General features: G+C 39.8%; 2 protein-coding genes across 19 annotated transcripts in view; one reads left to right on the top strand and one right to left on the bottom strand.

Moving 5' to 3' along the window:
* dock7 (dedicator of cytokinesis 7) overlaps nt 1-20,733 on the bottom strand; it is a 70,599-nt gene that overhangs the window by 47,722 nt on the left and 2,144 nt on the right. For all 18 annotated transcript variants that reach the window (XM_086046372.1, XM_086046373.1, XM_086046374.1 and 15 more), the window contains exons 2-14: nt 18,234-18,333; nt 16,589-16,764; nt 13,269-13,337; nt 13,026-13,155; nt 12,287-12,499; nt 11,618-11,703; nt 11,463-11,529; nt 11,003-11,152; nt 10,813-10,893; nt 10,485-10,647; nt 9,437-9,579; nt 9,247-9,340; nt 8,946-9,108 (exon numbers count right to left, since the gene is read on the bottom strand). In XM_086046372.1, coding sequence (XP_085902498.1) covers nt 8,946-9,108; nt 9,247-9,340; nt 9,437-9,579; nt 10,485-10,647; nt 10,813-10,893; nt 11,003-11,152; nt 11,463-11,529; nt 11,618-11,703; nt 12,287-12,499; nt 13,026-13,155; nt 13,269-13,337; nt 16,589-16,764; nt 18,234-18,333 — 1,635 coding nt within the window. The remainder of the gene's footprint in view (nt 1-8,945; nt 9,109-9,246; nt 9,341-9,436; nt 9,580-10,484; nt 10,648-10,812; nt 10,894-11,002; nt 11,153-11,462; nt 11,530-11,617; nt 11,704-12,286; nt 12,500-13,025; nt 13,156-13,268; nt 13,338-16,588; nt 16,765-18,233; nt 18,334-20,733) is intronic.
* Nucleotides 1,367-7,019, top strand: angptl3 (angiopoietin-like 3). Its single transcript, XM_086048132.1, has 7 exons — nt 1,367-1,992; nt 2,455-2,565; nt 2,643-2,754; nt 2,874-2,987; nt 3,128-3,223; nt 3,487-3,759; nt 3,891-7,019. Exons 1-7 carry the CDS (start codon nt 1,465-1,467, stop codon nt 4,073-4,075), a joined length of 1,419 nt encoding a protein of 472 aa, XP_085904258.1. The 5' UTR covers nt 1,367-1,464; the 3' UTR covers nt 4,076-7,019.

The following is a 20,733-nucleotide window of genomic DNA, read 5'->3' as shown; positions in this document are numbered from 1 at the left end:
TTTTGTAGATCAATTTCATATTTTTAAATTACACATAATAGTCAAACAAAACAAAACATTTTGGATAAATAAAGGTTAAAAACAATACAAGTGTTTATTTTAGTTTTCTTTGGCGTAGTGTTTTTTCTTAATTTTATCCATCTGATTTCACTGTCTTCTACATTTAAAAAAATTGATACCTGAGAAGAGTGAGCTATGTTACTAGGGATTTAATGATTCACTGAAGACCCGTTTCAATTCAATTTTCAGTTCCTGATTTTCAATTCGATTCGATTTAAAAAAAAAATCACTACCATGCTTGTCTCTGTGCGCTAGTGTGGTGCTGCAGCCATCCACAAACGCAAAACGCAATGATGTTTGGCGCAAGCGCATAATTTGATCTACACATTCAAAATGTGGTATGCATACGGAATGGATGCATTTTTTAGCACTCTAAATTAGTATATTCTAATGACCTAGATATGTTGTCTTTTGTTAGGTGTTGCTGTATAGGGCGTGTGCGTGCTGAAATGTCAGAGTTCGATTCGTCTCAATTCAAATCGATTAATCGTTTGAATCGATTGTAATCTATTTTCGATTAATCGGTACACCTAATGTTTACAAGTATTTATTTTTGTATTCATAGATAGCTTCATAGTATTCATATTTGGTTCCATTTTAAATGCACTAAACAATTACAGCTAAAAATGTTAAGGTCACAGTATCGTCTTCAATTTAAGTTGCATCATCATTTATAAACATATCAGGAATGCTGTTATGAGCTGCAAAGTTTAACCAACGTTAACCGTACTATCATCTTAATTGTCTTCTTTTTTAATTCACACATACCTTTAAGAATTCAAGCTGCGATGCTGTGAATGACGCACCTTCACTGTCGCACCGTTTCAACATCTTTCATGCCTCATAGCTTAACTCTGGCACAAACGATGGGGCCACTCCCTGCTATACCCCAGAGAGCATGGTGCTAGGCTGACTCAGCAGGAGGCTAAATCAAGCTCAAGAGTATTAATTATAGATAGCATTATCAATCAGAGTAATGTGTGCGTGTGACTCCAAATTTTCAGACCGATCAGACAGGCTATCCATCAAACACCTGTGATGGCCATTGTTGGCTTTTTTGCTGATCAGCTAAAGCTCCCACACGGAGGACCGGGGGTGTGTTATGAAGAGCGGATTGGAGTTAAACGGGTTGAAAGAGGGGGGAGGTATGTCATTTGCTCACTGCTGTGATTTGTTTGTTCAGGAGGGGGAGGGCTCCAGGGAAGTCGATTTGGAGGCGAGCAGCAAAATGGTAGGGTTTAAAGAGCAGTTAAGCCCCCCCCCTCCTCCCTGCAGCGGGCAGTATATAACATGGGGCAGCATGCTGCGCTCACATATGTTGGAAGTCTGGTCGGAAGATAGAATGAAAAGGGTCTTACCAGTACGTTAAGAGAGCAAGTACTGTCAAAACGCTGGTTAGAAATAATGATGCTGTTTTTCCTGTTACTGCTGCTAGCCAGTTCCAACGTTGCTGTTCCACTGGAAAACTTGGGTCAAGATGACATCCTCCCAATGCCTTCTGAAAGCCTTGCAACATCACCAAGTCCAACGGAGGCAAAGTCTCGCTTTGCCATGCTAGACGACGTCCGCCTTCTTGCAAATGGCCTCCTTCAGCTGGGCCAGAGCTTACGGGAGTTTGTGCACAAGACCAAGAACCAAATCAATGACATCTTCCAAAAATTGAATATTTTTGACAGGTCATTTTACCAGCTTTCAGTGGTCACATCAGAAATCAAGGAGGAAGAGGAAGAACTGAAGAGGACAACCAGTGTATTGAAAACAAACAATGAAGAGATCAAGAACCTATCTTTGGAAATCAATTCGAAGATCAATAACATTGTGCAGGAGCGTGAACAGCTACAGAGCAAGGTGGGAAGTCTTGAGGAGAGGTTAAAGGGACTGTCGCAACATATGCTCCCTCCTGACCAGCTCAAAGAAATGAGAGAACTCAAGGTAAGCAGCAAATAAGGGGGTGAAATTTGTTAAAAAACAAAAAACAAATCTACATCGGTATAGTTCAAGATAAAGCTAGATAGAGAGAAAGAGGTGTTGCATAACTACATAGCCGTTGCATCTCTGTACTCTGAACAAATCAATTCTGTACTTGACACATACATGTTGTAGAATTGCACATTCCTGGACTTGCAGCAAGAACTTTAACCTATCCTAACCCATTGACATTGTCTCCCTGTTATGACTGGTTGTCTCACTGCTACCCTAGCCTAGACATTTGTAGTCCTTGCTTATTTGTGGGATTAAAATGTTTTTCTTTAAGATGTAAAACTGAACATTGCTTAGAGTCACTAACAACTCCTACCAATTCCTTGTGCATATAAATTGATTGACCATAAAAGATCTTTCTAACGCTAATGTCATGAAAATATAGGTTCTAATGCATTTCATTGTTCTTTACAGGAGGTGATTGAAACTCAGGAGAAAACAATCACAAGTCTACTGAAAGCTGTGCAGGAGCAGCATGAGCAGCTTGACCAGCAGAAAATCAAAATTAAGAATATGGAGGAAAAGGTAGGAACCATTTTTTGGGGTCAGTGATGGGCGATAAAAGAGCCTAACAGAAAGAATGCAATGGCGTTGTCTTGCAGCTCAACTACGACAGTTTCCAAGACACGGCTGCTAAACCGATGGATTCAGAGACTACAGCTCCAGATATGTTTGAATATCTGAAAAGAAACGTATCTGATTTAGATGAAAACGGTAATATTAAAACATTAGTATTGAAATTCATTCTCCTGTACAACTATGATTTCTTTTTAAAAACATGTGAAAAGATATTTACATTTGTGCATTGCCATGAATTTTCTTTGACATTTCAGATTTGCCCATTGACTGCACGGAGGTATTTGAAAGAAAAGAAAACAAGAGTGGAATCTACATCATCAAGCCAAAACAATCTGAGCCTTTCAACGTTTACTGCGAAATGGGTCCTGGTAGGTCAAAATTTTAAATTTATCATCACAATAATTCTCATCAGAGTGTAGATCAACATTTGTTATTCAATGTGACAGTATCAAATCAGACGGATGGCGTGAAACTTGACCATGAAAACTATTCACAATGCATTCCACAGATGGAGGTTCAACTGTGATCCAACAAAGGGTTGATGGCTCAGTGGATTTTGACCAGACATGGGAAAAGTACGAGACGGGCTTTGGAGATCTGGAAAGTAAGTATTGGTTCACGCTTTTCTGAAAAGTTGTTTCCACTTGACTATACCAATGAGAATGTGAGAAAGGACACTGCCTGCTCAAATTTTTTTTTTTGTTTTTTTTTTGCATTGTATGAAAACAAGCAAAAATGATTTGAAATGGGAAATATTGTCCAGAAGAATTGAGTGTAAATACAAGCGGACATCATGTTGTTGATGTTGGTAAACGTCCTATGGTCCATTTGATATCTAACTGAAGTTCAATTATGTTTTGTATGCAGAGGACTTCTGGTTGGGTCTGAAGAAGATCCATAGCATTATACAACAAGGAATGTACATCTTGAAAATTGATCTGGAGGACTGGAAGGAGGATAAACACTGGGCTGAGTACCACATCTCTTTAGATGATGCCACTGAACACTATGCACTCCATCTAAGCCACTTCTCTGGTGACCTGGTTGATGCCATGGCCAACAGTTCCAGTATGCGATTCTCCACCAAAGACCAAAATAACGGCATCCCACAAGCCTCTAACTGTGCGCGCAGTTACACAGGTATAGCTATAGCAGACACACCAACATCAGAAAATGAACTGAATCCTTTCTCATTGCTGCTTCAAAAAACAAATCCAAGCCAAAACAATACATTTTGGACAACTCGCATCTCTCGCTACAACATTTTGCAGGTGGTTGGTGGTTTACTGGGTGTGGAGAGAACAACCTGAATGGAAGATTTCAATGGGTCAGAGCTAAGGGACGTTCTGCGAGAAGAAGGGGTCTTCACTGGAAACCTGGCAACGGGTCAGCATATTCCCTCAAGATGACCAAGTTCTCCATACGACCTGTCACAACTGCTGAAGGTTCCAACTGAAACTGACATCCATTCAACTCTGACAACACTACCGACATTTTTCCATCAACCACTAATGCACATCCTTCAACCAACATAAGACATATGCTTATCTATAACATTATATTTTTGTTGTGCTGTATTACGTAAAAGAACATTTTGGGAGAGGATGTTATAGAACACTAAAGAAAACAAGTAATGTTTTTTCGGACCATAAGGCTCAATTAAAATCTTTTAATTATCTCAATATTGACAGTGCGCTACATATGGATGGACGGCTTTTCATTTTGTTGCCTTTAATTCAAATGCCTTTCGATTATGTTTGCCTAATCATATCTAATCATTAGCAGGCGGTTGTTTTCGTCATACCTGAACTAGAACTACTGCCTGCTTCTGTTCCTAAGAATCATGGTTAAATGTAGCTCTACTAGCCTAATGAGAGCTATTTCTGGCAGCGCATTTGCAATATTACAATGTGGCACAATCTCTGTGGGACAGAGAGGTAAACATGAAGTTCAATTCCTCCCTATTTACTTTAACATTCATGTTCGCGTTCTCATTCTCATCCGCATCCAAACGCCAGACGGCGTCTAAGGCCCAATCCTAATACCCACACTACATCTTATGGTCTTCAATGATGTAGTAGAAGTAATCATAGTGTTCGAGAGCGCAGGTTACAAGCATGCAAAAATTTCAGAATTGGGACAGTGAGCGACCTGCACCACTGTGTTGGCTCTGCGTCATCAAACATGACAGCACCGGTTGCTGTTTTGACAGTTTTGCTGCTTAAAAATATATTAAAACTGCAAAAGAAACTCAGGCTCGGGCTTCCAGGGGATGGCAGCTATGGCTCCACTATTTGCAGGCCCTGCACGATCTGCGGCACATGCACAGAAAGTCGCTAAGTATGGCAACCAACACGGTCATTCGTCATCCGTCAGCGGACCGCGTACCCGTCCGTCATGGTTCGGAACATAACCGAATTGTAATCGTCAGTTAAGTCTGTCAGTTAGTCAGTCAAAAGACCGTCGGTCAGTCAGTCCGTCCCAGCACCAAGCAAAACAGGCGTCCGTCAGTGAGGACCTCTACGGATGCCGTTATTGACGATTACACTGATGGACGGTTTCACTTCCATCAGTGCTTAGTCCGTAATTTTTAAAAAGTGTCCCGTCAGCAAAATGGGCATCCGTCAGTGACGGACTGACAGACCGGTCCATCAGTCTGACAGAATGCCCACCTCTGCTATTGAACACACATTACTTATAATGCGCCTTATGCATGAAAATGTTTTAAAATAGACCCGTTCATTAATATTGCCCCCAATAATGCGATGCGCCCAATGGTCCGAAAAAAATACACAAGTCTCAAAATACTGCGATGGTGAAATGATGCAACAATGCCATAAAGGTCATCAGCCTAATAGGGCTGATGAAGCTGGGCATTAGAGCTATCATTACACAACATAAGTCGCTTGCAAAATGGAAAGATTGATTATTCGTGCCGACTGCAGTGTCACAATAACGCAGTGACAGACAAAACAACAAAGACTGATGGGAAAAGTTATTGGAAATGTAGCCTTGCTCATCTTATCTTTTAAGTTAACATGAAGGCTCTAGTTGACTTTTGCATGTTCCCAGTGTATTAGAGCACGAACCAAAAGATTAAAGCCGAGTGAAAGTTAGGATTTGAGACAGTTTTGTAGTGACATTATGTGTTTGGTCTTGTTTTTGCCCATTGTTTGTGCACATTTTTTACTCACTTAAGTATTTAAATCATGCACCTCCTATTATGGTATGTTATCTGGTAAGATAGACATTGTATCTCCTATATTTTTGGGTCACATTGACTCCTGTCCACTGTACACAAATGTTCTGTAACTGTGTTTCACCACGTTCCATACAAGTGTTCTGAAAGCTCATCACACAATAAACAAGAACATCAAATGGCTCTACAATGTGACACTTAAAAAGTTATCTCAAACTAAGAAAGTAATGTATTTTATATATATTAACTGTGAAATGCATTACATAAATTGTAAAATGGTTAAAAAAACATAAGGCACATGTTGATGGTGTGGACTTTAATAATTGGTCGCAGTTGTAAAAACGTCACTGTTTTTATTATGCTAGTGTCACTGTTCCCAAGACTGGATCGTTATTTAACTATCACTAGATAGTGTAGATAAAGCCTATCATACAAAAATGCCTCTACATTTCATAATAAAAGAAAGTGATCCATGACATACCGTATTTTCCGGACTATAAGCTGCTACGTTTTTGCCCACGCATTGAACCCTGCGGCTTTTAATGTGACACTGTTTATTTATGAATTTTTACTGACGAGCTTCAAACCGTCAACAGATTTACCCATAGTCTCGTCACACCTTAACAATGAAATGACCTAAGTCACGGTGAACCAATGAAACTCTCCCAAGCCTGCCCTCATACTGAATATTCATTAGCCTTTTGCGGTTGGAGTGTGCATGCGGGCTGCCTGTGTCACCCAAGTATGTGTGCGTAGTGGTACGCGGCTGTGTAGGAGCGAAAATAGAGCATATAGTATATAGTAGAGTGAAAATAAGCATCTTGAATTGAGTTTAATGAGCATAGGGAATGAGTGCCATAAATACAGCCAGTGCGACACCCGTCTGTTGTTTGACAACTGACTCCCACCATTGCTGACACTGACGGGCACTAGTAGTTAGTCAAGGAGGACAGCATTTTTGGCCATGAAGCAACATCCCCTGCGTCTCCTGAACGCGTAATTATTGGCTTTCTAAAGGCTGCTCTGCCACGGACTTATGTGCCCTGCTGCCTGATTAAGCTCGTCGGCAAACTGGCCGCATGTGACAATGAGCGACTGCGAAAGGTTCTGGGACGGCATTGTGTAACAAGCTGCGTTCGGCATTGTTTGGGGAAAAACGCATCTACCGGTGTTGAACGTAAATAAAAGGTTTTTACATATACATCTGTGTGATCTCTTTCTTTGCAAATTCCCCGTGTTATAATGAGGAGACATGCGGCTATTAAAATTGAGCCAGCATCTGAGCAATGTATGTAGAAATGTGATTTTATGGCTAAATGTAGCTGTTGCGGCTTTTGCTCAGGTGTGTTTTGTGGTATGGAAAATACGGTACTCTAATTCCTATTTATTAGTGCAAATGACAATTTTGTTTCACCTTGTTATTGTAACTTACTTTAGATCATGGTATTTTATCTACATAAAGAAAGTACCAGGTTGTAATCACACAAACACCTAGAACAGGGATGGGCAACTTGAATTGGGAATGGGCAATTTTTCATCAGGGATACTAGGGGGCCATATAGGACCACACAGTTCCTAACCAGATGTATGAAAAAAAATGCAATTTTAAATATGGACAAAGTATGTGTATACGTGCAAATTACGTGCTTTCAATACATTTGATTTTTCATAATACATTTCTCAATGCATGTATAAAAGATCCACTACCCTAAGCTAACAACCAAGGGTTTGAAGCAAACAACAAAATTACCACTTATTATATTTTCTTTTCCACTGCAAAGGACTCTCTTGTATACAAAAGGTACCATTCAAGGACGGCACAAAAGTGCCAAACAGCATACCAACTCATGTTGCAGATTTTTTCACCAAAAACAACTCACTAAAATGTTTATTATTGAGGTACTATGTTTATCTTGCATATCATTCCATATCCACAGAAAAATAATTTGGCCAAGTCAAGTTGCAGTATAGGGAGTCCTGGTATAGGCGCAACTAAGCCACGTCTGCATGGCGACCCATACATACTTGCGATTCAGCACTTGCAGACTCGCATACATTTTAAAAATGTTTTCATTTTTTATGTATTTTGGACATCTTCCAGATTCCCCCGCTTTCAGTTACCTCCATCGCAAACAGGCTTTTTTTATGCAGTGGTCTCTATCAGTTTTACATTTTTTGACAACGTGTAAAGGCCTAGATAGACCAATCCGACGTGGGACGTCGATAAGCGTCGGGGCGTCGGATTGCGCCGTCTGATTGATGTAGCGAACACCGTCGTAACATCGGATCGCTTTGGGAAGCGTCTAGTGGGCGTTTCAGCATGTTGAATCGGCATCGTAAGTCGTGCCATTTGGTCACTCTGATTGGCTGTTAGCTAGCGAATCAGCGCACAGGGCAAAAACAGGAAGTAACGAATGCAGATAAACAGTAAGCGTTGTAAAGCCTTGGGAATTCCGCATTTGTTGCCTCAATCTTCTTACAAGTGCAAGCGAAGGTTGACAATGTAAGTATTGCACAATACTGTCAAGAGCATGAGGGTTTGCTTCACATGGGAGTTCATCGTGAGCGAAAATGCGGAATGTATTGTTTACATTTTTATATTCCGCCCCCGCCAAGAGCTTTCCGGTTGGCTTTTTTCTAACCATGAGGAATAGCGATCGAATGGAGGGGTATTACATCTCATGTAAGGTACTTTATGGTCAGCGTCGCTGTCTGCCGTTGCAGTGTATTATTCTAGCGCGACGTGCCGACAGCTGGCCCAACGTCACAGGGGGTAAGCGTCGGTCACAGCTGGCCAACGTTGGATTGTTCTATCTAGGCCTTTAGAGTACATGAACATGAAAATCAGCGGCCCTTGGGATCTTAGAAAAAGATCACAGTCTAAGTATATCACACATGCAACACGCCCATAAACAGTGCACGCAATCTGTGAAAAGGAGCACACAGTTTAGTGCTCACTACAGTACTTGTGATCTTAGTACAGCAGGCCCCAAGTATTTGGCCTTACAAAATTGCTGGGCATTCAGGCTTTGTTTGGCCCATTTCTAACATCTGTATACTTGCAGTCACACATTAGACAATACCCCTTTGAAATAACAGTTATTAACAAAAGGAAAAACATCCGTACCTGTATGTGGTGTTTGGCACATATACATCCCTGGCAGGAAACTCCAAGATCTCTCTGGTGGGGCGCACTCTACTGTCTGGGTAGGGTTTAACCTGCAAGAGGTCAGGTGTCAAGCAATAGTGGGGGTTCTCTGGAGCTGGAGAAATGTCCAACTTCAACTGGGCTGAAGGGAAAGTCAAAAATGGCAATGAGAGTGAGTTTGACAAAGAATGACAATTGACGGAGTTACTAATGAAAATAAGAAATAAATCAAGTAAATCAACTTGTTCTACACATATTTTTCTTAAACAAATGTGTATACCTGTTATGGGTCTAAGTCTCCTCAACACTGATGAAGGCCTTCTCATATCAGCAAGAAACTTATATAAGTCCTCATCACTCAGCCTATCACCCTCCTAAAATAAACAAAACATTAAATTTAGGGGAGCCTTAGAAATGTTGCGTGTCTCCGCTCTATTTCAGATCTGAGAGTGCAGTGTGGCTATGCAGACCTGTTTAAAGAAGTTGGTGATGGTTAAAGTGGCAGGTCTAAAACCAGTCAGACTACATGATTCATCTCCACTGGTGGTTCTTTCCAAGGACCGTCTTCCCATGATGCTTGAATTCCGTCGTTCTGACCATGAACCCTTCCTCTCTGCATAAAAGGGAGTAGAGTCAAAATAGTAGTAACGAGAGCAAAGAGAGCACAGATCTTTGTAAAAGCTAAAACAAAAATGACAACTTGGTATGCTTAGTCCCTGGACCCAGAACACTGTACACTCACATTTGTGCCCAAAATGGGTCATTAGCTAGAAGTAGGGATAGACCGATTATCGGCCGGGCCGATTATCGGCACCGATATTTGGCCTTTTGACGAATATCGGCATTGGCTTTTTTTTAAAACTCTGCGGCTGATATTAAAATAAATTTAAAACTGTGGAAATTAAAACAAAGATCTGTGAAAGTTTAACATTTCTGTCATTTTGAAATTTTCATTTACTGTAGAAAACTACAGTACATGGAGCTATTATTTAAGTTTTCCTTGATCCTTTTTAAGACTATACAATAGTGGGTGCTCCCTGAACTTTTTGTTAGAATTTTATAAGAGAGATATATACTGTCAAAACTTTCTTGTAATAACGATTTTTTTAAAAAAATCACCATCATGCAAACCTGAAACATTGTTCAATAAACATGCTTAAAGACGTTACAACAAAGTTAAGAGTAAATTTTTCTTTGGATTCTGATGCCAATATTTTCCTTTTCACTGAAAATGAATAGGGGCTCCAAATATCAGTTATCGGCCTCCTTGACTACTAATAATCGGTATCGGCCCTGAAAAAAGCATATCGGTCTATCTCTAGCTAGAAGTAATAATGCAATCGAAATCATTTGGTTTTACATGAACCTGCAATACAGTAGCTACATTAGTCTTGGGATAAATCTCATATTTCCATCGTGTGATCGAATACAGGATCTTGTCTAAAACCATTCTACTGTAATATGTTGCAGATACTGTTCATTCAAAATATAGCATATACATTTATAAAAATCAAAGACCTGAAAGGCTCATCTCCAGCTCAGTATCTCTCTCGAGACTGCCAGCACTGTTGACAATATTCATTAAGTGGATGGCAGTCCAAGCAAAGGGCATGCGGTACCGGCCAAGGCGTTGGCAGAATTGCTCTGATTGAACACGCAGTTTGTCCAATTTTTCTTTATTCTACAAAAAAAAAGAAAGAAACAACATGTCAATGAACAGCTAATTTCCCAAAAGTTTCTGTTTTTATAATCATGCACTATACAGTTCATACAGGTGCACATACAGTATAGTATTGACTATTAAAATTGCATAACATAGGAGCACCCATTCTCATATGATATGTACCTTGGTAGCATCAGATTCTTTAAAGACCATATAGGGTTCGGCGCACTCCCCAATATCCCCTTGCTGTAGGACCTTCTCCAACTGAAGGAAAAACAGTTTTAGTGCAGCAAGGCGATGTTCATAGAATTGCTCATATTTAGAATACTGTCACATTTGAGAGTATGGTGTCATAAAATCCCAAGTGGCTGACCTTGATGACCAGAAAGACATCCTGAGAAGGATAGGTGATGGAGAATACAGCAGAGCGGGCTAAAGTGGAAATGGCTGCAGTTTGAATGTGTGGACGCAACATTGCCTTCGTCTGCTCGGAATTCAGGTCAAAGAAAAAATTCTCCGATATCTGTAAAGAATATACAAATGAATTAATAGTTCTTTAATAGTCAGTAAAGAAAATGTGAAATGATGCAATGATGTATTTTTGTGCTACTTTAAATGCTCCCTTTTCTCATATGCATTAAATTATTTCAAGTAAAATGCCTATTCAACAATGTGAACATGTCCCTCTTTGTGATGTACTCCCTTCACGGGTAATCAGTTCAAGTAGGGAATTTACCGGCGTTCCTGGAGGCCTTAAACTTGGCCTTATTTAATGACATTTCAGAACTGGCCTAATTTTTCATCTCTATCTGATGAATCTTCCATCTACTTACCTTCTTCTTTTCCTTGACATCATATAAAGCCAAACTAGCAAATATGGGTTCAATTTCAATCTCAAACCTACAGTGGGAGACACAAACAAAGTGAATTACCAAACACAGCATTAAATAACTTTCTTTTTTTTTTTTTAAGTCTTCCCACCACATACTTTAAGGACAAGCACTTGACAAGTAGCCTCTGGCCAAAGTGTTCTTTTGGAACGTCAGGCACACAGTGCCGCTCAATGGGGTCCTCCTACAAAAGAGGTATATGAACACATAACATTATGAACAATAATGATCTTGAAAAAAAAAAAAAAAAAAAAAATCCTACCCACATCATGCCACACATGTAAACAGAAATATGTACAGTATTTCAGTATTTGTTGATTTGGACCCACTATATTATTATAATACTGTATACTGTATTTATGACAACACAAAAGTTCAACTGTTGAGGTTTATACAGACGTTAGCTCTTTATGAAAATTCATATGACAAATTAAGTGAACATATTTAATAAATCATGAATATGTAATATGGGTCAATGGTCATTCATAGACATTGCTGTTGACACCACAGCTAATTGTATAGTGGTCCACAACAGCATGGTGCAATCCCTCTGTCTCTGTTCACATGCACCCTCAGAACCTGGTACATCCTCATACGATACATACAGGTGCATTTCATGTGTATCATACGAAAGCATATACTATTTTGGATCATTGATGCTTGTGTGCGCAGAAGAGGCCAGGGCAAAATGTCTTAATGACAAAATAATGTTGCGAAGGAGAGATGCTACTGCATTGAGGTATGAAGTAGCACACTGTATACTATACCTCATCAAGAGCCGGATGCAGAGCAAAGAGCTCCCGATGGCGGTTGGTCTTGCGTTGATCTTCATTGTGTCTGTCAATGTCTTCATTGGGGGCACGATCAAGCAGGTGTGGGAGGAGAGAGTCGGGGAGGGAATTCTTCAAGTCAAAGATGCTGCAAGCCCAGCTACCCCGAGGGGTGTCATCAATGGACATTGACCGGCGTTTTAGGTCATCCTACAAAACAACCGCTGTTCATGAATGCAATTGTCATGGGTACAATTTGTGGGTGAGAATAATACCCACAGGTCTCAACTTCATATAATACTGCACTTCAAATATTACAGCAAACATATTTCAGTTGGGACTAGGGCTGGTCGATTATGAAAAAAATATTAATCGCGATTATTTTGTCAATAATGAAATCATGATTATTCAAACGATCACTTATTTTTTAGTACAAAACAACAAAATTCTTTGAATTTCTTTGAAACACTATAATTATGTAAGTTCAAAACAACATTTATAAAATTGGTTATTGTAGAATAAGAAAAAAGTGCAAATGCATAAATTTACGAATGATTTCCTTGTGTGTAAACAAACAGTGTATTGATATAAATGCATATTAATAATCGTTTTTTTCACGATTATGCCAATTCTGTAATCGTGGAGTGTTGTAATTGTAATTGAATTTCGATTAATTGCACAGCCCTAGTTGGGACTTGAAATAAAATACAGTGTTAAGGCCCATATTGGTCCCTACCTGGTCATCCTGGTAGCTACTGCTGTCTGGTAATTCATCAGCCTCAAACACTTGTTTGGGCAAGCCCTTCTGGCGCTCCTTCTGCTTATCCAATGAATTGGGGTTAAAACCTGTGCCAAGTTTGTGGTATCTGAAAGTAATGTGACATTTAGTCCAAAAACATTTGGAAAGACTTGATTCTTGTTCAGTGTAATGGTCATGTTTCTTTGAAATGATGCATACTTTTACACAAATAAATCTTACTTTCTGTTGACAATGGCCCAGTCCTCTGTGTAAGATCTGACACAGTCTCTCACATGAGGGTCAGTGTCCCTGAAAGCAACCAAATACAATATACGTATACTGTAGATGTTTTAAATATGATCATCTATCCATCCATTCTCTGTACCGCTTATCCTCAACAAGGATAAGGATAAGTCCACCGGTGCTTATTCATGCGTTTTCTGATGCCTATCCCAGCGTCCCAGACTCCCAGCTGACCTCAGGCGAGAGGCAGGGTACACCCTGAACTGATTGCCAGCCAATCACAATGCACATAATAGACAAGCAATCATTCACACTCACATTCACATAAACTGACAATCTAGAATCTTCAATTAACCCACCGAGCATGTTTTGGAATGTGTGAGGAAACCAGAGTACCTGGAGAAAACCCACACAGGTCTGGGGGAAACGTGCAACCTACAAACAGGAAGGCCAAATTTGACCCATGACCTCAGAATTGTGAGGCTGATGTGCTAACCAGTCATCCACTGTGCCGCAACTAGTCCTTATATGTGTCAGATTTATCTAATGATAGAATAAAAGCATAAAAGCTCCACAAGTTGAATATACAGAGAAATGTGTGCAAGTTCTTTTTGTTTTACTATGCATTCAAATTGATAGACCAACAAACATAAAAAAAGAGCGTAAATTAATTTTAACATTTCCCATCAAGTTGCAGAGTGCAATTGCATGCAATAGGCTTTCAACCTGAATTTTGAAATGGCATTATTAACGATGCTTTAACATAACACATTAATTAGTATTATATTACTATAGCGGCTGCCCTCATTAAGGTCACAGGTGAGCTGGAGCCAATCCTAGCTGACATTGAGCAAGAGTACACCCTGGACTTATCACCAACCAATCAATCACAGGTCACAAAATAACACCCATTTGCATTCACATTCACGCCTAGTGACAATTTAGATTCTTCAGTGAGCCTAACATGCATGTTTTTGTAATATGGGAAGACACCAGCGGAACTCGAACATTAAAGTATGTGCCGGTCTATCAGTAGCTAATGCAGATACTGCTTTGAAACTGTTTCCTTGAGATTTTTAGAGGATGTGGTTCACCACCTTCCAGCTCCCTTATGACTCTGTTCTTCCTCATTTCTTTGAGGAAGTCCTCCAGAGTGTTGGTCAATCCGTTTTGGACATTATCAACAGCACTCTGTATTCTCAAGTAGTTCCCAACATTTGAAACATGCTGTGGTGCAACTCCAGCTCAAGAAACCTGCTCTTGATGTGCTGTCGAATTTTAGACACATTTCCAAGCTGCCTTTTTCCGCCAATAAAGACTGGGAAAAAGTGGTGCTCACTGCACACTCAGCTCAAGTCTTGTGTCTGTTGAAATCTTTTTTGGATGAACATAACATCGTGGAGGTTTTAGATTTAGGTCTTACGATGCTGCATAGCACAAAGTTGGCCCTGTTACGACATTTGAATGACATCATCCTGGCTAATGACACTGGAGACGATGTGTATCTTCTTTTGTTGGACCTGGCGGCGATGTTTTGATACGGTGGACCGCAATATTCTGTTGCTTCGTTTGCAGCACCGGGTAGGCATCAGTGGTAGCGCTCTAGAGTGGGTTAGACCCCAGTTGACAGGCATGTCCCCAACAGGATAAAAATGTCTCACAGTCCATGTCTGAACAATCCACCCATAATTAAAATTATTTAAATGCTTAAGCTCAAGTAAAAAAAATGCCATCTAAATGTTGCCACTGAAGCACAAATTCTATAAAATGAACACACGTCTTGTTATTGCAAGTCACTACAGTGGATATCTTTGGAGGTGAAATACATACAGCGACAACTGACCAGCATTAATACGTACAATTTTTTTTTGTCCAAATTACTACATTGTAGTGAAACAGGGGCTTCTCTGTCATCTGTGCTTCTTGGTATGCAAAAGTATTCACCCCCCTTGAACTTTTTGACCTTTTGCCACATTTCAGGCTTCAAACAAAAATGTATAAAATTTGATTTTTTTTTTTTAATTCTGCCCCCCTGAGATAATACTTTGTAGAACCACTTTTTGTTGCAATTACAGCCGCAAGTCTTTTGGGGTATGTGTCTATTAGTTTTTCACATCAAGAGACTAAGATAATAGACCCATTCTTCCTTGCAAAAGCGCTTGAGTTCAGTAAGATTAGATGGAGAGCGCTTGTGAACAGCAGTTTCCAGATCTTTCCACAGATTCGAAATTAGATTCAGGTCTGGGCTTTGACTTGGCCTTTCGAACACCTGGATGTGTTTATGTTTGAATTATTCCTTTGCTTTCTGTTCTGGATGATTGTCTTGGTGGAAGGGAAACCTCCATCCCAGTCTCGGGTCTTTTACAGACTCCAACAGGTTCTCTTCCCAAATGGCCTTGTATTTGGTGCCATCCAGCTTCCTATAAATTTTAACCATCTTCTCTGTCCCTGTTGACAAAAAGCAGCTCCAGACCATGACGCTGCCACCACCATGCTTGCAGTGGCGTTGGCGTTTTCAGGGTGATGTGCAGTGTTAACAAAAAGTTTTGCATTTTGCCCCAAAAAATACATTTTGGTTTCATCTGACCAGAGCACCTTCTTCTGCATCTTTGGTGTGTCTCTTTCTTCTTGCCACTCTTCCACAAAGGCCAGATTTGTGCAGTTTGCAACTAACAGTTGTCCTATGGGAAGATTCCCCCACCTGTGTATCATGCTCTTTCCATTTCAATAAGATTGCTTGAACAGTGCTCCGAGATGTTTAAAGCTTGTGAAATCTTTTCAGATCCTCATCCTGCTTTAAACTTCTCCACACCAGTATCCCGGGCCTGCCTGGTGTGTTCCTTGATCTTCATAATGCTATTTCAGTTTTTTTATTTCTTAAAATGTTCTAAAATAACGTATGAATTTCATTCCACTTCCCGATTGTGTCCCACTCGGTAATGATTCCTCACAAGAAAATAAAATTATGTTTGAAGCCGGGAATGTGGCAAAAGGTCAGAAAAATTAAGGGTGCCGAATACTTTTGCAAGCCACTGTACAATGTGGTGGAAAAGGAGATTCTCTTTCATCTGTAACCCGTTGCATACATGCGCACCACACAGCACTTTAACTGGGGCTGTAATAAATGTTCTGTTGCCTTGAGTGCAGAAATAAAAAAGTACGATCACATTGGGGTTTTTTTTGTTTTTTTTTAACATTATTTTATCTGCTGATTAATAGAAAGTCTCATGCTTGAGCCCTAACCCTAATTTTATTTATTTATTTATTTTGGGGGAGGGGGGGGGTGCTGTCATGTCCAGTTTCTTAGCAACCCTTACCCTTCCTCTGGGATGGCTTGTACTACTGTTCGACATTCCCTGGGTGTGTAGATGACCTCGATGTCATCTGGGGGAAACTCTATCAGATCTCGAAGGGGTCCTGACTCCACAATTGGAGGGTGAGTGATGAGGTACTCCTCAAAATCCACTGGCTCTACTGCTTCTGTGAGTGGAACCTGGAGAGGTGACCAAAGGAATACAAGAAACCAATTAGTTGAGGATAGTCAATCATACATCTCATGACAAATTGAGTATTATGAAAAGCACTATCCGAGCTCCATCTTTTATTATCATCATTAATGCTCATGTAAAGAATCCATAGCAAAAAATTCCGACAGAGACAGAAATGTCTGCTATATTTTCTTCTGTGCTTTAAGAAAAATGATCCGGAAATTCCAATACAGGCTTAACTCGGCATAGCCGTGGTTTCATATGTTTTGATCTTTTTTCCATGTCTGAAGACATGTTAGGATTAAAATGTAGTTTGTATGTCTAGGTTAGAAAGATGGTCCGATTCTGCTGTTGTTGAAGCATTGTTGTATTGTTCGCAGTAGCCATCTCACTGCAATCTGTGTTGCAGGTAAATTTGATGTAGCAGCCAGCAATACTACATTTACATCAGATGTCTTTTAGTTCAATATGACCCTGGAACAAACCTCTCTAAGTGTTGTGTTCTGTTCTTTTTTTAAGGTCGCAAATGATACAAAACGACTCTATTAATCGTAACTACATAACATCCATCCATCCACCCAGTCATTCTCTGAACCACTTATACTCACGAGGGTCACGGGCGTGCTGGAGCCTTTCCCATCACGTTCAGAAAAAGCATAATGATAAAATAAACTGCCTATTTCTATTATGGCCATATTTACTTCAAAAATGGAAAATCAATGTTTTCCTCTTGTGAGTGAGACTGTGGGATCTGTCAAGTTTCTAACGGAGTTTACTTTAAACAGTCACAGTTTAAGTATGAGTCAATGGTAATCTAACAAGAGAAGGGCTGCAATTTGCTAGCATTTTTGCTAAAGCCTGTTAAGTTTGCTGCTACCTACTTTAACAGATATCCTGCCACAAACTGTCGAAACCTTGGATGTGGAAAAATCAAAAATGAAACGTCCATGCATGTCTGAAGCCGACAATGAACAGATATGCTTGGACTTCATATAACGATAGATGGGAATACAGCTATCAATTAAACATCTACATGTGTTTATAGAGTTATTGCACATATTCAACAAACTCAGAAAATGCAGTATGACTTAAAAATAAAATTAGTGCAGCCATAAATCATATCAGTGACCTATGCACAGCCCCATTAGCACTTTTTTTCAAGTGTTTACAAAATACACAAAATGAGCATGTGCATAGAATCTAGATAGACTATCTATTCCACAGCAAGTACAGTTATACTGTACCCACGAATATTATAAATTTCCAAAACAGCAATCGTTACAGCTAATAAAAATTTAAAAACTAAAACCTTACATCTCTTAAAAAGAGAGACAATCACTTACATGCGAGCATTGGGGCTGGTTACAAAGAATTGGGTTTAAACAGCAAATTAGCAGCAGATACCTCCAAGTAATGAGTGTTGTTGTTGTTTTTTTGGGTTTTTTTTTTTTTTGAAGGAGTTAAGCTTACGCACTGTGTTACTTGTTATGGTCCCAGCATTGAGGTTCTTGAAGAGTTGTGGAGAGCCCCCATACTGACCCGCTATTTGCTTCCTGACCTCTGCTGCCACAGTCCTGCAAAGTAAACAAGCTTTATTAATAACAGGCAGTCAATATTAAAGATTTAAGTCATAGTGTGTCTAACTAAATCAAATTTGTATTTCTCATCACTCTCAAAGTGAGTTACAATGTCTAAGATGTTCTTGTAAGCTTCTGATGGAGAGAGTGTTAGTTCCAAGTAAATTGAGCATTGTAAATGCTCGCGATGCCTACAGGTGGCCCAATAAATTGTGAAGGGGTCAAAACAAAACTCAGGGTCTGCGTTTCCAGTACATTTAGTTTGGGCAGGTCTGTTTACATTTGTAGTGTCAGTATTATTATTTTCATGTGTCCACACCCCTCTACTGTAGAGTGATTGGCTACTGACAAGTACATAGAAGTCCTCCAGAAAAACATCTGGAGCTAGCTATTTTAAGCAGCATTGATTCACTCAACTCCTCTGAACCACAGGACGTGACAAGGACGAACACGTCAGAGTAAAACATAAAAACGTAGTTCATTTGTTTATACAGCCCCACTCAATGTAGTTATATGAACACATGAGCATGTGCCTACAGTAAACAAACTTGGTTCCACAGGAGTTCCTAATTGCAAGTTGTAAATCTCTGCTAAACCTCTTCTAAACATCCAAGCTAGACTGAAACCAAGTTCAAAGTTTAAAAATGCCAACTGTATCTCAATTTATTGCTGTGGGTATTTTGAAGAAGCCATGCTTATGTGGTGTAATGTTTCAACTACATATACTGTATATCAAATAATATTTTCCAAAACATGGAAAGAAGATTTGATTGCTCAAGATTTCTATCGAATTACTAATTTCATGAGCTAAAATGTTTTTTTGTATCAAATGTATTTTTGCAAGTTTGGTTCCTGTAAATCACAGGTGTCAAATTCAAAGCCTACGGCCAGATCGGGCCACGAAGGAAACTCTTGTGCATTAAGTTAATGTTTCTGGCAAATTGTTTTCACTATTGACAACACTGACATATGAGATATTGCAGGCATTGTTTGTTACCAATCCCTCCTTTAAAATAAATTGGAAAATAGCACATACAAAGTCGATGAGATCAAGTACCTGTGAAAGTCATGTCATGTCATGTCATGTCATGTCATCTTCCAAACCGCTTATCCTATATAGGGTCGCGGGGAGTTGCTGGAGCCTATCCCAGCCGTCAATGGGCGAAGGCAGAATACACCCCGAACTGGTCGCCAGCCAGTCGCAGGGCACACATAGACACTGTCACTGAGCGGGAATCAATCCCTGCCCGCACACAACTCAGGCGTGTGTACCACTACACTATCAGCGGACCACCTGTGAAAGTCATTGTATCATTTGAATCCTGCCACACTTCCAGGTACCCAACCTTCAATGCTGCCTAATGGATGGAGTCATTGTAATTCCAAGTGAGACTACTACTACCATTACGAAAGTGATGCTTTGTGACAGTATCATTGCTTTGCAGTGGCCACTCCCTCAAGTTTCATACCATTCTGGCTTTACAGGGCATTTTGCAACCAAAAAAAAAATCATGTATGCTGCTTAAGATGGTGATGTATGTTCACTGTGACCAGTGGAGACGCATTACTCCTAAAACTCACATTTGCATCCAAATGCTATAGCAACTAACGCAAGTAGTTGGTGCATGCGTGCACTGCATGGTCCGGGTACTGAATATAAATTACAGCATTTTCAGTCATGTGACAGTTTACATCTTCCTGGATGTTGTTGACAATATGGTTGTCTGTAAATGACACTTGTCACAAAAGAAAGCAAAACAACAAAAATAACTACGTTTTATGTACACTAATCAGATCACAGCACTCTATACAACAGCGACCCCAAAAAAACATTGTATACTTTGTTGAAGCAGTACTCGTGGCTATACACAATGAATCGAGCTTCTCGGTTTCAAAAGGAGGCTTTTAATAACCTACAGTTTAACTACTTAAGTTTGTGTCTCCCACCACAGACGCCTATCTAATAATCCATGGCATATTAAATATCCCCAACATGATTTTGAAAACAATAACACATATATAAGGCTGGAAAACAACGCTATTATTTCTGTGACCATTATCTTACCCTGACTCTCTCCTCCTACAGAACACTTTTGTCAATCACTTTAAAGTGAAAATGGATCAATTAAGACATTGTCCAAACATGACATACTGTATATAATGGCCAATGCCTCTACGTTGCATTAAAGGATACTTGGGTGATCTTAAGATTGGCACTTATATAATAGGTTTGCATGTAAAAATGACATTAGTACTAAAATGCCCACCCCAAAAGACTCTGTAGTGATTTAAGGGCTTTTTTTGTGATTACGTTTACACCAAATTTCCCCCGTTTTCGGTCTCAGCTGTCCATGTCACGGGAGGGAGCCAAGCGTGGTAATATTGCTCGCTTTGTCA

The sequence above is a fragment of the Filicampus tigris genome, chromosome 12, assembly GCF_054856515.1.
Source record: "Filicampus tigris isolate MCC_2025a chromosome 12, RoL_Ftig_1.0, whole genome shotgun sequence".
Classification (NCBI taxonomy): domain Eukaryota; kingdom Metazoa; phylum Chordata; class Actinopteri; order Syngnathiformes; family Syngnathidae; genus Filicampus; species Filicampus tigris.
Note: the sequence above shows the minus strand (reverse complement) of the source record. Positions and strands in the feature narration are given on the sequence as shown.

Bases quoted from the DNA above. Each gene is read 5' to 3' on its own strand.
- angptl3 (XM_086048132.1), top strand. From the start codon at position 1,465: ATGATGCTGTTTTTCCTGTTACTGCTGCTAGCCAGTTCCAACGTTGCT. The intron at 2,988-3,127 runs GTAGGTCAAAAT...TGCATTCCACAG, and splicing joins TTACTGCGAAATGGGTCCTG to ATGGAGGTTCAACTGTGATC. The intron at 3,760-3,890 runs GTATAGCTATAG...AACATTTTGCAG, and splicing joins CTGTGCGCGCAGTTACACAG to GTGGTTGGTGGTTTACTGGG.